This window comes from Propithecus coquereli, unplaced genomic scaffold, assembly GCF_000956105.1.
Source record: "Propithecus coquereli isolate 6110/MARCELLA unplaced genomic scaffold, Pcoq_1.0 Scaffold108, whole genome shotgun sequence".
In the NCBI taxonomy this organism is placed as follows: domain Eukaryota; kingdom Metazoa; phylum Chordata; class Mammalia; order Primates; family Indriidae; genus Propithecus; species Propithecus coquereli.
Genome location: NW_012134747.1, coordinates 6199593 through 6212279, shown reverse-complemented (window position 1 = coordinate 6212279; position 12687 = coordinate 6199593). Strand labels below are relative to the sequence as shown.

Here is a 12687-nt window from a genome sequence, read left to right as displayed (position 1 = left end):
AGATGAATGTTGCTGTTGCTTTTATTTTCCCTAATACAGGAAGTAGTAACTCCCATTATTATATTAAGCTGTTTCCTTTCTAAGACACTTTTGCAAGCTGGGTCTGTGTGTTTCCTCTGTCACACTGATCTTATATATTGTGTGTGTGCTTCCTGAAACCATTTAAGCTTTGATGGAAACTATTAGCATGTTGGTGCAGCCTTAATAGAAAAGGGTTACTTAGTCTAAAAACATTCTTTCCTCCACAGAGAATCTTCTGGTCTTGTATGATGCTATATGATGCTATAATACAGTGATTTTCATGAGCAATTTTCACGAATGACTGAGTGGGCTTAGGGTTTAGAAAACAGAATGCTTTGGAGTTTCCATTTCTGAACATGGATTCAAATGTGGCTTCCATCAGCCAGTGATTGGACATGGTTCATCTGATGCTGCCTCATCTATGCACAGCCAGGCCTCTGAGAATCATTTTGCCTGAGATGGTGTTTATGTCACACAGAAAATAGTGAAATACTGTCCCTGCCCCATGTACACACTTTTAAGAATACTATAGGGTTAAGCATTTTCAGCTGAGTTGTAGACTTCAAAATAATCTGAAGAATTCACCTCCACTCCCAAGCCCCAGTTGAGCCTTCGTAATCAAACCTTGGGGAGGGTAGTTGTCCATCTCTAAAATATCTTGTATCTGACAGTCACACCCAGGGACTAATTTGGGGGGAGGAAGAAGGGGACATGATTTGTCCTCCATTATCTTTCAAAGTTCCCCTTAGCCTCTTTATGTCTTCATGTATACCATCCTTCCTAAGAAACAAGTTCCATATGTGTTGTTGGGTTTTTCTTTACTGCATAAAAGAGTATTTAGCTTAGTTTGATCTTAAAATTCTTTCTTGCTTCAAGAGACGCCCCTTGAAAAATGCTCTAAAATGGATCGTAATGATGCTTGTACAACTCTGTGAATACAGTTAATCCTCACTCACGTTATTGATAGGTTCTTGGAAACTTCAACTCTAAGCAAAATAATGTGTAACAAAACCAATTTGCCATAGGCTAACTGATATAAGCAAGAGATAAGTTCCTATAGCATATTTCTGGTCATAGCAACATCACCAAAATTGTAAATATAGACCCAAAACACTTCTAATATTAACCATTTAAATAAATCTAAGCTATACATATATTTAAGAAAGATTAATAAAATCAAGTAAGATCCTTGTTTCCGCAGTTTTTCGTGAGTCAGTGAATGATGGCAGTCATTGTGATGGTGGTTAAATCAAGGAATAATGGTTTGCAACATGAAAATTGTAAGGAGCATCTCCCTTCACCACACAATTCAAAACCAGTCACAAATGTGGCCAGCTCACAGAGTGCTTTCCTGCCACATTCGTTGCCATGCATCTGTGTGAATATCATATACTTGACAAATTTTTATTTTATGATAATTTGTAAATATTCATTCATTCATTTTCTAACCTACTTGTTCCAGTTGAGGGACTCAGGAGTCTGGTGCCTCTCCTGGCAGCTCAGGGCACAGGGCAGGAGCCCACCCGGCCAGGACACCATCCCATCGCAGGCGTGCTCACACCTACACCCACACTCACTCACACTGGGACCGTGTAGGCGGTGGGCAAGGACACCTAACAGGCGCAGCTTGGGGATGTGAGAGGAAGCCAGAGTACCTGAAAAAAACCCATGCAGACATGGGGAGGACGTGCCAACTCCGTACAGACAGCGGCCTCAGCCAGGAATCAATTTTTTTTCTCATCAACATTGTAATGAAACGACTTTGAACAAAATGTCATTATTCAAGAACCTGCTATATGCTATAAATTGTGCACTTTAAAAATGGGTGAATTATATCTCAGTTAAATGGGTGTGTGTGTGTGAGCGTGTACACACAAGATTCCCCTTGGTTCAAAATTCTAATATTTCATAAACAAGCCCATGTGCTCATGTTAATTTTGCCTGTGATTTTATAAACCTTTTCATGTTACTCCCCTGAGCCTTTCCATTTCCTAGCTAAAGAGCTCTGGTTTTTTCAGTTTAACCTTCTGTACATTAATTTATCAACCATCAAGTACATATTTAGCACCTCTCTTGAGCTGCAACAGACAAATTGTTATAGGGCCAATGGTAATGGCAGAAAGGAGCCATTGTCACAGGAATTATTAATAATAAATTAAAATAGCAATTGGAACTACAGCCCTTCTGTTGGAGAGGCACAATAGTGACTTAACTGTGATTGTGGTGACAGGGAGCCAACAATTGAGTCCCTGCTAATGGGCCAACAGGGGAAGGGGTTGAAAAGAAGGAATGAGTGGTTTACATTACAAAGGGATTGTCTCAGAGCTGCTCAAGTGTGGTTATGAGGGGAGGTCAGGCTGGAGACAGAAGGGATGATAACCGTGGAGCTGTCAAGGGCATCTCAGGGGTTTAGGCAAGCGCTGTGGCAGCTAGACACGGCTGGCTGAGAGCAGACATGTCCTGGTCCTGCCTAGCGTTGATTGATAAAAAGGAAACACAATGAGAAGATAATCAAGCAAACCAGGAAGCCTGGGCAAGTGTCACAGAATTTAAAAGTGAGTCTTGGGAGCCATCAGAACCTTGGCTGAAAATACTCTTGGTTTCACTTTGACCAGAATTGGACCATTCTGTGGGGAATAAGACTGCTGGAAAAGGGTGTGTGTGTGTGTATGTGTGTGTGTGTGTGTGTGTGTGTGTGTGTGTGTGTGTGTGAGAATAAAATGCTCTGATTGGTAGATTGACCGAAAAGAGTATGTCCTTGACATTTGATGAACTCCTTCTCATGATTGTACTTTTCCGAAACACACACACACACACACACACACACACACACACACACACGTGTGCACGCCCAGCTTTTACCAGATGCTTTGAGGTATACAAAAAATCATGAACATCTAGACACAGTCCATATTCCATTTGTCTCATTTGTTCTAATACTGTCCTTTGTACCATTTTCTCCTCCAGTCCAGGCTGCAGCCAAGGATTATGTATTGCATTTAGTTGTCATGCATTAGAGAGACAGAGCTAAAGAATTTAATGAAACAAAATAGGGCAAAATGTTAAATATTGATGAATCTGGGTAAAGGAATGTTCTCCCTGTGTGACCCCTGCTGACCTCTTTATCCCAGTCTCATAAGACTTGTACTCTTGCCAAAGACACTGCAGCCCCAGTGGCATTCTTTTTGTTCTTCAAACAAGCCAAGCTATTACCACCTTTAGGCCTTTGACTCAGAACCCCCTCTTCTCCCTGAGCTACACGTGGATGGCTCCTTCTTGTCATTTAGCTCTCAGTTGACATGTCATTTCCAAGAGAGGACATCCTGCTAACTGAAGTAATGACCCAATCACTTGCTATCTTTCTGTAGTAATTATCTGCCTAGACCCATTGCCAGCTAATAATTTTGTCGTTTTTGCCTGTGTATCCAAGCACCCAAAACAGCACCTGGCACTAGTTAGGTGCTCAAAAACTATTTGTTGACTGAATGAACTAATCTAAATGTCCAGAAACACGGAGTCATTACAAATGATAGCAATGTTTATGGATGTGCTTTATGTAAGAAAATGCTTTAGAACTCCAATCAGGGGACCTATACTCAAAAGAAGACCTTGGTCCTACATTAGAATATTGGTGAATTAATGCACATTTGTATATTACAATTTAATATTAAATTTTTAAGATCTATAAAATCTTTTTTATATTGTCCACTCTACTAAACTTTTTTGATTATGAAATAAATACATAAATTATACTGGTTAAGAGGACATCTGTCTCTCTATATATACACATAATTCCAATTATATAAGTAGTATTTTTTATATATGAATATTTAAAAAACCCAGAAAGGAAATATATGAAAATAATAACTCATCATTTTAGGGAATTAGAATTATGAATAATTTTTACTTTTTTATTTTCCAAACTTTCTGAATGTGGTTCTATTATTTTTCTAATTTATAAAATATTTTTGACAGAAAAAAACATAAAACAGGATAGGTAAGATCCTAAATAAAATTGTAAATGCAATTTGGATATGGAAGGATTTTCTTGAATTCAGCATGCTGAGTGAAGCTGTATGGAAAATAGTGGTAATTGCTCTGGGCTTTGAAAAGACTCATAGGATTATTGAAGGTGAAAATACAAGGTAGAGAGAGCTTTTTAGGCTGAAGAAGTGGAATGAGCAAAGGTAGGAAGGGAGCAGCCAGCACATAGGAGACCATGAGGAGACCAATCTAAGGGAATGGAAAGCTCTTGTGTAGGGGCTGGTGGGAAGCAAGCCAAGAGAGCTAAGATAGGATCACATTTTAGAAGATCTTTCAAATTGGGCAAAGAGGTTTAGATTAGAAGTAGAAAGAAATAAGGAAGTTCTGGCCGGTCACGGTGGCTCACGCCTGTAATCCTAGCACTCTGGGAGGCCGAGGCGGGCGGATTGTTTGAGCTCAGGAGTTTGAGACCAGCCTGAGCAAGAGCAAGACCCCGTCTTTACTAAAAATAGAAAGAAATTAATTGGACAACTAAAAATATATAGAAAAAAAATTAGCCGGGCATGGTGGCGCATGCCTGTAGTCCCAGCTACTCGAGAGGCTGAGGCAGTAGGATCGCTTGAGCCCAGGAGTTTGAGGTTGCTGTGAGCTAGGCTGACGCCACGGCACTCACTCTAGCCCGGGCAACAAAGCGAGACTCTGTCTCAAAAAAAAAAAAAAAGAAATAAGGAAGTTCTTCTTATAAAAAGGAAAGAAATAAGTAGATTCTTGAGAAAAAGGGTAGCATGATGGCCTATGTGTTTTAGGAAAATGGCTGTGTTCAGGGAGGGAAACAGAGCTGGCCGTTGGGAGGTGTAACACCAGTATCCATCTGGTGTCCATGGCAGACACCAGAATCAATCACAGCTCTGCTGTGCAAGACGCAGCCTTAGAACCATCTTGACCAGCCCTGCAGTCAGCCATTGCTAGTCAATCAGAGTGGGCTGTGAAACTTGATTGCCTCCTGTGTGTGTCCTACTAGATGAGTGAATGATGGGGAGGAGGAAGACAGGAGAAAAGAGGTTCAGGCCCAAAGGACGAAAACTTGGATTTTAGTAATTCTGAAAATATAAGAAGGATAAGTTTCTGGAGATGTTTCTTTTGTATTTGTAGGTTTGTATTTTAATTAGGGCCAGAAATAGAGATCTTTTTGTATAACTCATTATTCAGTTGTTCTAGAAACGTTTTGCTTTTTCTTTCCAGGTCTTTGTCACTAGTGTACAGTTTCTAGGCACTTGCTTTTTTTAAAAGAAAATTTTTTCTTAAGTATTTAATAAACCTTGAAAATAGTAACTCCAACAAATGATGTGCCAAAAAAAGACTCTCACCCGTTTTTAATCTAGAAAGATTTGGATGCACCTGCTGTGTCCACTCGTGGGAGTTAGGTTGTCAGAATATGTTAAGCCACTATTTTTGGTTTTTAAAAAAAAAGGTTTTGTTTTCTGTTATTTTTTTAAAAGCAGGTTTTAGATTGCAAAGTAGCAAACAACATTAAAAATGAAATGAAATTCTTTCATTTGTGGTGGAGGTGGGGGAGCTTCTCCTCTGTCAGTGTGTGGGCTGCAAGCAGAACAGAATGTTTATCTTAACTGCCTGTTGAATTTGGAAAATAAAGTTAGCAATAGCCAAAAGGCCTTCTTTTGAATAGCTTATCACAAAAGGGAAAACATACATCTAGTGGCAAGTCAACTGTCCCATATATGCTAGTATTTCTTGGGCGGGTCTGTGAATATTGTTGCTTTACCGTATAAAATTTCATTTCTGCCCACTTGATTGGTTCAAGGTCACTTCCCAGCACCTCTAACTCCAGGTTTGTTGTTGGCACCAATGGCAGTTGAATTTTTTATTGATGATCTTTCCCCTTTTTGTCCTTTCTTTCCTTCTTTTCTCTCATCCTTTTTCTTCCTTTCTTTTTCATTATCTATGTATGGCTCATGGTCAAGAGCTTACAAGACCCTATGAAAAAACTAGTTAAGAAAGAAGAAAAGAAGAAGACCACCCCGCAGGAAAGTACAGATGCGGCAGCGCGGGAGCCGAGTCAGTAAGTCACGAGCTACTTCTCTCGGCACGATCTTTCTTCCCACAGGTGAGGGTAGCACAGTCCTTACCCACCCAGTCTAGCTGAGGTTTCAGACACAGAGTCATCGTCTTACGTCCTCACTTCTCAGAGTAGATGTATTAACACCCAAGCCAAATGCCTTCCGTGCACATTCCTGCGAGGCCATGACTCACTTATTCCAGTGAGAGACCCATTTCAGGCGACTCAGAAGGGGCCCACTTGTGAGGAGTTGACTGGGGCAAGAAAGGGCCAATGTCCCCAGGGCCTCCTGGCTCTCTGTCTTGTGGCCTCAGTTCCAGCTTCACACTCTCTCTGGTTTCTGGACCCTATCTTGTCCTTTTGTCGCCGCTAGATGCTCTCCTAGACAGGAATTCCCTGGCTTTTCTCTCTCGAAGGAGCTGACCTATGAAATTGCGTTAGTCACCCATGTGGTACGAAGGCATCATTACACAACAGAAGAGTTGGGCTTTGGCATTTTGTTTTCCAGTGTACAGAATTTCTGTTTCTCCTCTGTGGAGCAGAGAACAGCTTCGAGTGCAGGAAGTGACTGCCCCATCCCATTTCTTGCCTCTTTACAACAAGGGTTCCTCTTGTCATTTTAAATGCCGAGATGAACTTTTCGACATATGTGGCACATGGTTCCTAATCTCATACAGTGAGAAGGAGGTTTATATGTGAAGCTATGTTATTTTCTACAGAGATGTAATAGCGTGCAGGAATGCATTCATCTTCGAACTGGCTAACCTAGGAAAGCCAAATAGATGATCTTGCCTCCATTGTTTCCTTTTCTACACAAAAATATTTAGATGACAATCTTACGGGAAAACAGGGTTAGGTTTTTACTGTATTTCTAAAGTTTCTGATATATTTTTTGACCCACAGAAATATTTGCTGCCAATATTAGCCTTTTTAATTTTAAGGCAAATACAGGCTAGAAAAAATTTTTGGTGTAGAATAAAGACAAGTTTTCACTGTAGAACAGACTATAGTATGTGATCTGAGTCTAGTACAATTTTAAGGGCAACCAGCTTAACCTATTCCTGGTGATGGTAATAATGCGAGCTATCGTTTAGTGAGTACCTGTGCCAGGTACAATCCTGGGTGCTTTATGTTAACTCATCCTCATGATAACCCTTAATGTAGTCAAGGTGGTGTTTTCCTCACTGTATAAAGGATGGAAACGAGGCTCAGAGAGGTTAAGGGACTGTCCATGGCCCCCAGGGTAGTCAGAAGCAAAACCTGGAGTATGTCTTTGCATCTCCTTTTCACTATATAAGTTAGTACAATCAAAATAAAGCATTAGCCTTCACTCAGAAGGGAACCACCTAGGGTTTTCTTGATTTTTTTAAATTAATTTCAGATTTCTCAAATATTTTAGTATCATACTTCATTTTTAAAAGCTCAAAAAGTACAACCTAGTAACTTTAAAATGACAGTGAAAATTTAACAAGAATTTTGTTCAAAAGTAGCAGGTAAAAGTGAGCCACGGTGCTAGGAATAAGGTTCAGAGGCAACAAACGGGTCACTGGGCAGTGATGTATTTTTGTCTTTAAAGATATGGTAAGAGTTGAGTAGGTGCCTGTCCACCTGGATTTGAGAGGGATCCTTTCAGCCTTGTATAGTTCAGCAAACCTCCTGAGGTGTCCTCTAACACCAGGAATCAGAATAAATCAACGTTTGATCATTGATTTTTTTTTTACTGTTTTTTAAAGTGATAGCTGTATGCATCTATTTTCTTTATACCTAACTACCCGTCTAACTATTTACAGAATATTTACCTTATGATGAAAGCACATTTCAGATATTAAGATGCTACAGAAAGGGACAGAAAGCCAGCAAATTTATCTCTTCTTCAGAAAATGTGTAGCATATAAATGACGTTGACCTTTCTTCCCGTGTATGTGTACATGTATGTGTTGTTATAAGTGAAGTAATAGATATTGTTCTTAAAATCTGGCTGTATCATAAATATAACATTTGCAAAACTTGATAACTATTGTTTTATTTTCAGATTAATTTCATTAGAGGATGAAAATCAGCACAAGGAATCCTCTAGTTTTAAGAGTAAGTGTTGATTTTTATTTAGAATTGCTTTTGAAATACTACTTAATGCTCAACAGCTAACTCGTTTTCTCTTTTGGAAAACTTATCCTAGATCTTTCTTTTCCAGTTAAGAAAAGGCTAATTTGCTTCCTATAGATTCAGTTTTCAATGCTCAAATATGAACGACGTCAACCCTATAGCATTATTGAGAGAAGCTATGGATTTTGAACCAAAAAATAGCATCACTGGTTACGTCAGCAGCAGCAGCAGCCATGATCAAAACCTGGCAAAAAGCTATTTCTGTTCACAACAGATGATAAGATTTCTGCTGTTACCATTACTAGTTCTAACAGCTATTTGGGCTGCAGGGATAGCTTTAATGAGATAGCTTTGTTTCATCAGGAGAGTTTGATTTGCAGTGATTTGAGGGGTGGGTGTTGGTCACAGTTGGGAGCAGATGGGGAGAGATCACGCCCTGCTCTGCCAGATGATTCTACAGCCTGCCAGGGATGAGCCGTACCAGATCCTCAGGTGAATGGAACCTGCGTGTTAGGAAAAGGGGTCAGAGCGTGGGGAGATGACACAATGTGCCGTGCGGGGCTTATCGGCTTTCTGTCTCCTGCTATTACTGCCAGCTTTTTGATTGGTCCTTCACCCATAAAGGGGTAGCGGGCATGGTCAGTTGTGGCAGAGCAGATGTGATGCAACGCCCCGCATTTCACTGGCACTCGACATCCTCGGAGAGCCAAGGGAATGTTTTACAGGTGTTACGAAGAGAACTAAAATTACCCCGACTCTGTTGAGCCTGGCCCTTGTGGGGACATATCCGTCTCTGCCCTGCTTCTCCCGTTGCTGTGGCAGCCTTTCCGGGAGATAGGAGGAGACAAGACAGATCCTAGAACGTCCCCTCTGCTCCATTCTCCTTCTTCACCCTCTGTCTCCCTTCCTGTTTTTTCCAACCACTTGCTTCGCCTACTTTATTCTTCCCTTACTTTATTCGTTCATTTGCTTTTCGCCTATCTGCCTGTCAACAGAGAAAACAAAGCCAAAAACAGCTCACTTTTTTGCCTCTGATGCATGGCTTCATGTCATCCGCTCATGCGTGGCCGCCTTCACTTACGCATGTACTTGTTCATTCGTTCAACAGATGTTTACTGAGAGCCGCCTCTGTGCCAGGCACAGCGCTGGGCCATGGGCACACGGTAATCCACCAGACATACTCAGTCCCCTCCAGGACAGGACTTACAGGCAACAGGGGAAGCAGATGGTAACCTAATCATTACACAAGTCATCAGGCAGCTCCAGCTCTGGTGGGAGCTCCCAGGGAGAGGTGCAGGGCCATGGGGCCTTGTGTTAGAGAGGCCACACCTGTTTGAGGAGAGTAGGAAACTAGTTAAGCCAAGTGCTATTGCAAGGTTTGTAAAGCAAAAGAAACAGCCTGGGCAAAGGCTGTGAGCCTGGGAGACCCAGGCAAAGGTTAGAGAAACCATGTTCCAGACCATGAGGGGGAGCGAGTGGCAGGAGAAGGTGGTGGGAGTCTGGGCCTGATCTCATTGGTGGTGGAAAAGGTCTCCATCTGTGCAGATCCAGGCCTCCAGCCTCAACGTACCCACAGCATGAGTCACTAGTGTTGTGGGAATCAAGGTAACCGAATAGAAAAATTTTAGTTCTATGGGAAAATGTAAAATGCAGTTTATTAGATCTGTATACAAGTTGCAAATCTATTTATGTGGTATATTCATACAATATGTAACAATGCAAGAGAATCAAATTTTCTCTTGTACAGTATAATTGCTTGTGGTATTTGCATGATATTTTGAGATTGTAAATGTTGATCACCTTGTTTTGTATATGCACAGAATAGAATCCATTATAATGAGGTATCTGTCTTTTATTTTGTGACCTTCAGAAAGGCTAATGAACATATGAGCAAACAAAGTTTTAAGGCTGTTCTATTATACACACACGCTACACTTTATTGTTTAGAATAGTTTTTGTTTCACAGCAAAATTGGGCACAAAGTGCAGACATTTCCCACATGTCCCCTTCCCCCATGTGTGCATAGCCCTTCCCACTACCAACATTGTACACTAGGCTGGTATATTTGTCACAGTCAATAAACCCACATTAACGTCATTATCACCCAAAGTCCATAGTTTACATTAGGGTTCTCTCCTGATGTTGTGCATCTTACAGGCATTACAGATGTATAATGATGCATACCCACCATAACAGTGTCATATAAAATATTAATAGTTTCACTGCCCTAAAGATCCCCTGTGCTCCACCCATTCCTCACTCCCTCCCCTCTAACCTTTGGCAATCACTGATCTTTTTCCTGTCTCCACAGTTCTGCCTTTTCCACAATGTTATACAGTTAGAACCATACAGTATGTAGCCTTTTCAGATTCACTTCTTTCACTTAGTAATCTACCTTTTATTTTAGCCAGGACCATATGGCTAAAGTTTATTAGTGTCATCAAGTAATCGTCAATTACTTAAGTCACACATTTGTCCATGGAAGGAGAATTTTTAGATTGCTGTCATATAATTTTCTGGGTTATCTACCAAACATTCAGGTTCACTCTTGGTGTAGCAAACATTCAGGGCTGTTAACTCGGCGTTCATTGAGAGCCAATAGCTGGAGTAAAACATAACCTTAGGACCCCTGTTTCTGCCTGAGTGAGTTTGTGGATGCTGTTTCTTCCTGAAGCTATACTTTACCAACATTGCGATAGTACGTGAACACGCGCACCATTCTGAGTTGGTGATAACCAATTGCACGTTACATTACAGCCGAAGATGGAAAAAGTATTTTATCTGCCTTAGACAAAAGCTCTCCACACAGTGCATGCTCAGGTAATCTAGATTAAGGAACTCTACTCTATTTTAATAATTTGACTCAAACTCCTTACAAAATGAAACTGATTCATAATTTTGTTTTCTTTCCCCTCCTCCAAAGGACCTATAGATGAACTATTAGATGTGAAACCTGAGGAAGGTGGTAAGATTTATGCATTTCTTTGGGGTTATAATTTGTTTGATTTTTAATTCCTTTTTTACATGCAAGAAGATGTAATGTTTATCTTTTTAATAGTTCTGTATTCCTAAGCAAGTTGTTTTTAGGTGACTGTCTTTATTAATGACTTTAAATGTGCTGAAGCACAAATTAGTATGTGTGGATCTGTCAGAGTTAGTATAATTAATTTCATAATGTTCAAACTACTAAAGCTAAAAGTTATGTCAAAGGTCACATGCTACAGTAGGAAAAAACATGGCTTTCAGAATCAGACAGATGTGGATTTGAACACTGGTTCTACCATAAATGGCTTGTATGGCTTTAAATAATTTGTTTCACACTTAAACTCTCTTAAGCCTCAGTTGTTCTCATGCATAAAATGGAACCTGTAGCAACAGCCTTGCTGGGATATTGTCAGGATTTCAGGACATGTATGTATATATGTAAAGGGTGTTTCATGATCTCTGACACAGGGACACTCTTCAAATGGTCACCTGTTGAGGTAGTAGGACTAAGGATATTTTCCAGGTAGTTTTCTGTGCTACATCTTTACTGAACCTTAGGTTTGCCTGGTTAAGTCCCACCCAAGTTCACCAGACCTAAAATCACTTGCTATATAACCCCCCAAAAGAGAATCCAGAACTCTGGATTTGGATAAGACACGTATAGTGTGTTAAGTGATCCCAAGAAATTGTGTGTGTTCAGCCTAATCATAGCCTTTGTTCTCCATCCTACCAAGCATTTCCTTTTAACAACATACGAAGAGTCCAAAATACCCCTGAGATTTGAAGCCAAACTTTAGAGCATCGCGTGCCCTTGTGGCTGGCACGCAGTCTGCCCTGGTCTTACAGGTTTCTCATAGGACTAGAAACTGGCCCAGATCATCCACAGGCCCCGGTTAACCAGGGCAGATGACTTAACTCAGTCTGAGCTTATTATGGATTTACTTCAGAGAATGTGAAAGGAAGAAAGTCTCTGGAAAACAGAGGACATTGATTAAAGTTTTTTTAAAAAATGGAAAGGCACCACACCTCTGGCATTAGGTTTCTAGGACTTAGGAATATAAACTTGAGGGCAGAAATTTGCTTACCTTACTATAGGCAGCATACTGTGCAATATTTTGTGACTGTGTATATTTTATCAAAATGACTAGTCATTTGTAAATATTGAAATCTACCAGGTAATGGAAGTAATAAGCAGTTAATGCAGATTGCCATAAATGGCCTCCATTTTTGTAAAAATTTTCCCCCTTGGCTTAAGAACAGAATATTGTGAATAAACATGTTTTTATAAATTACTTTTTGGAGAGGGAAATAATCTTACAAAAATCTGATAAAGACAATAACAGAACAAGCTTAAGGACCTACCACCCAGTTTCAGCAAGTCTTAACATTTCACACATATATTAATATTTATAAACACGTGTATGCTTCAACTTATTTTGATAGGAAGATTGTTATTTCTCCTATTCCCAATATTTACGTAATTTGCTCTTTGCTTTTATCACCTTCTTTAATTTTAT

General features: G+C 40.2%; 1 protein-coding gene across 1 annotated transcript in view; it reads left to right on the top strand.

Moving 5' to 3' along the window:
• The window catches only part of ICA1 (islet cell autoantigen 1, 69kDa), a 139054-nt gene that overhangs the window by 106651 nt on the left and 19716 nt on the right, over nucleotides 1–12687 (top strand). Inside the window, exons 8-11 of the mRNA XM_012647479.1 lie at nucleotides 5988–6085; nucleotides 8115–8167; nucleotides 10943–11005; nucleotides 11109–11150. Of these exons, the coding sequence (XP_012502933.1) occupies nucleotides 5988–6085; nucleotides 8115–8167; nucleotides 10943–11005; nucleotides 11109–11150 (256 nt within the window). The remainder of the gene's footprint in view (nucleotides 1–5987; nucleotides 6086–8114; nucleotides 8168–10942; nucleotides 11006–11108; nucleotides 11151–12687) is intronic.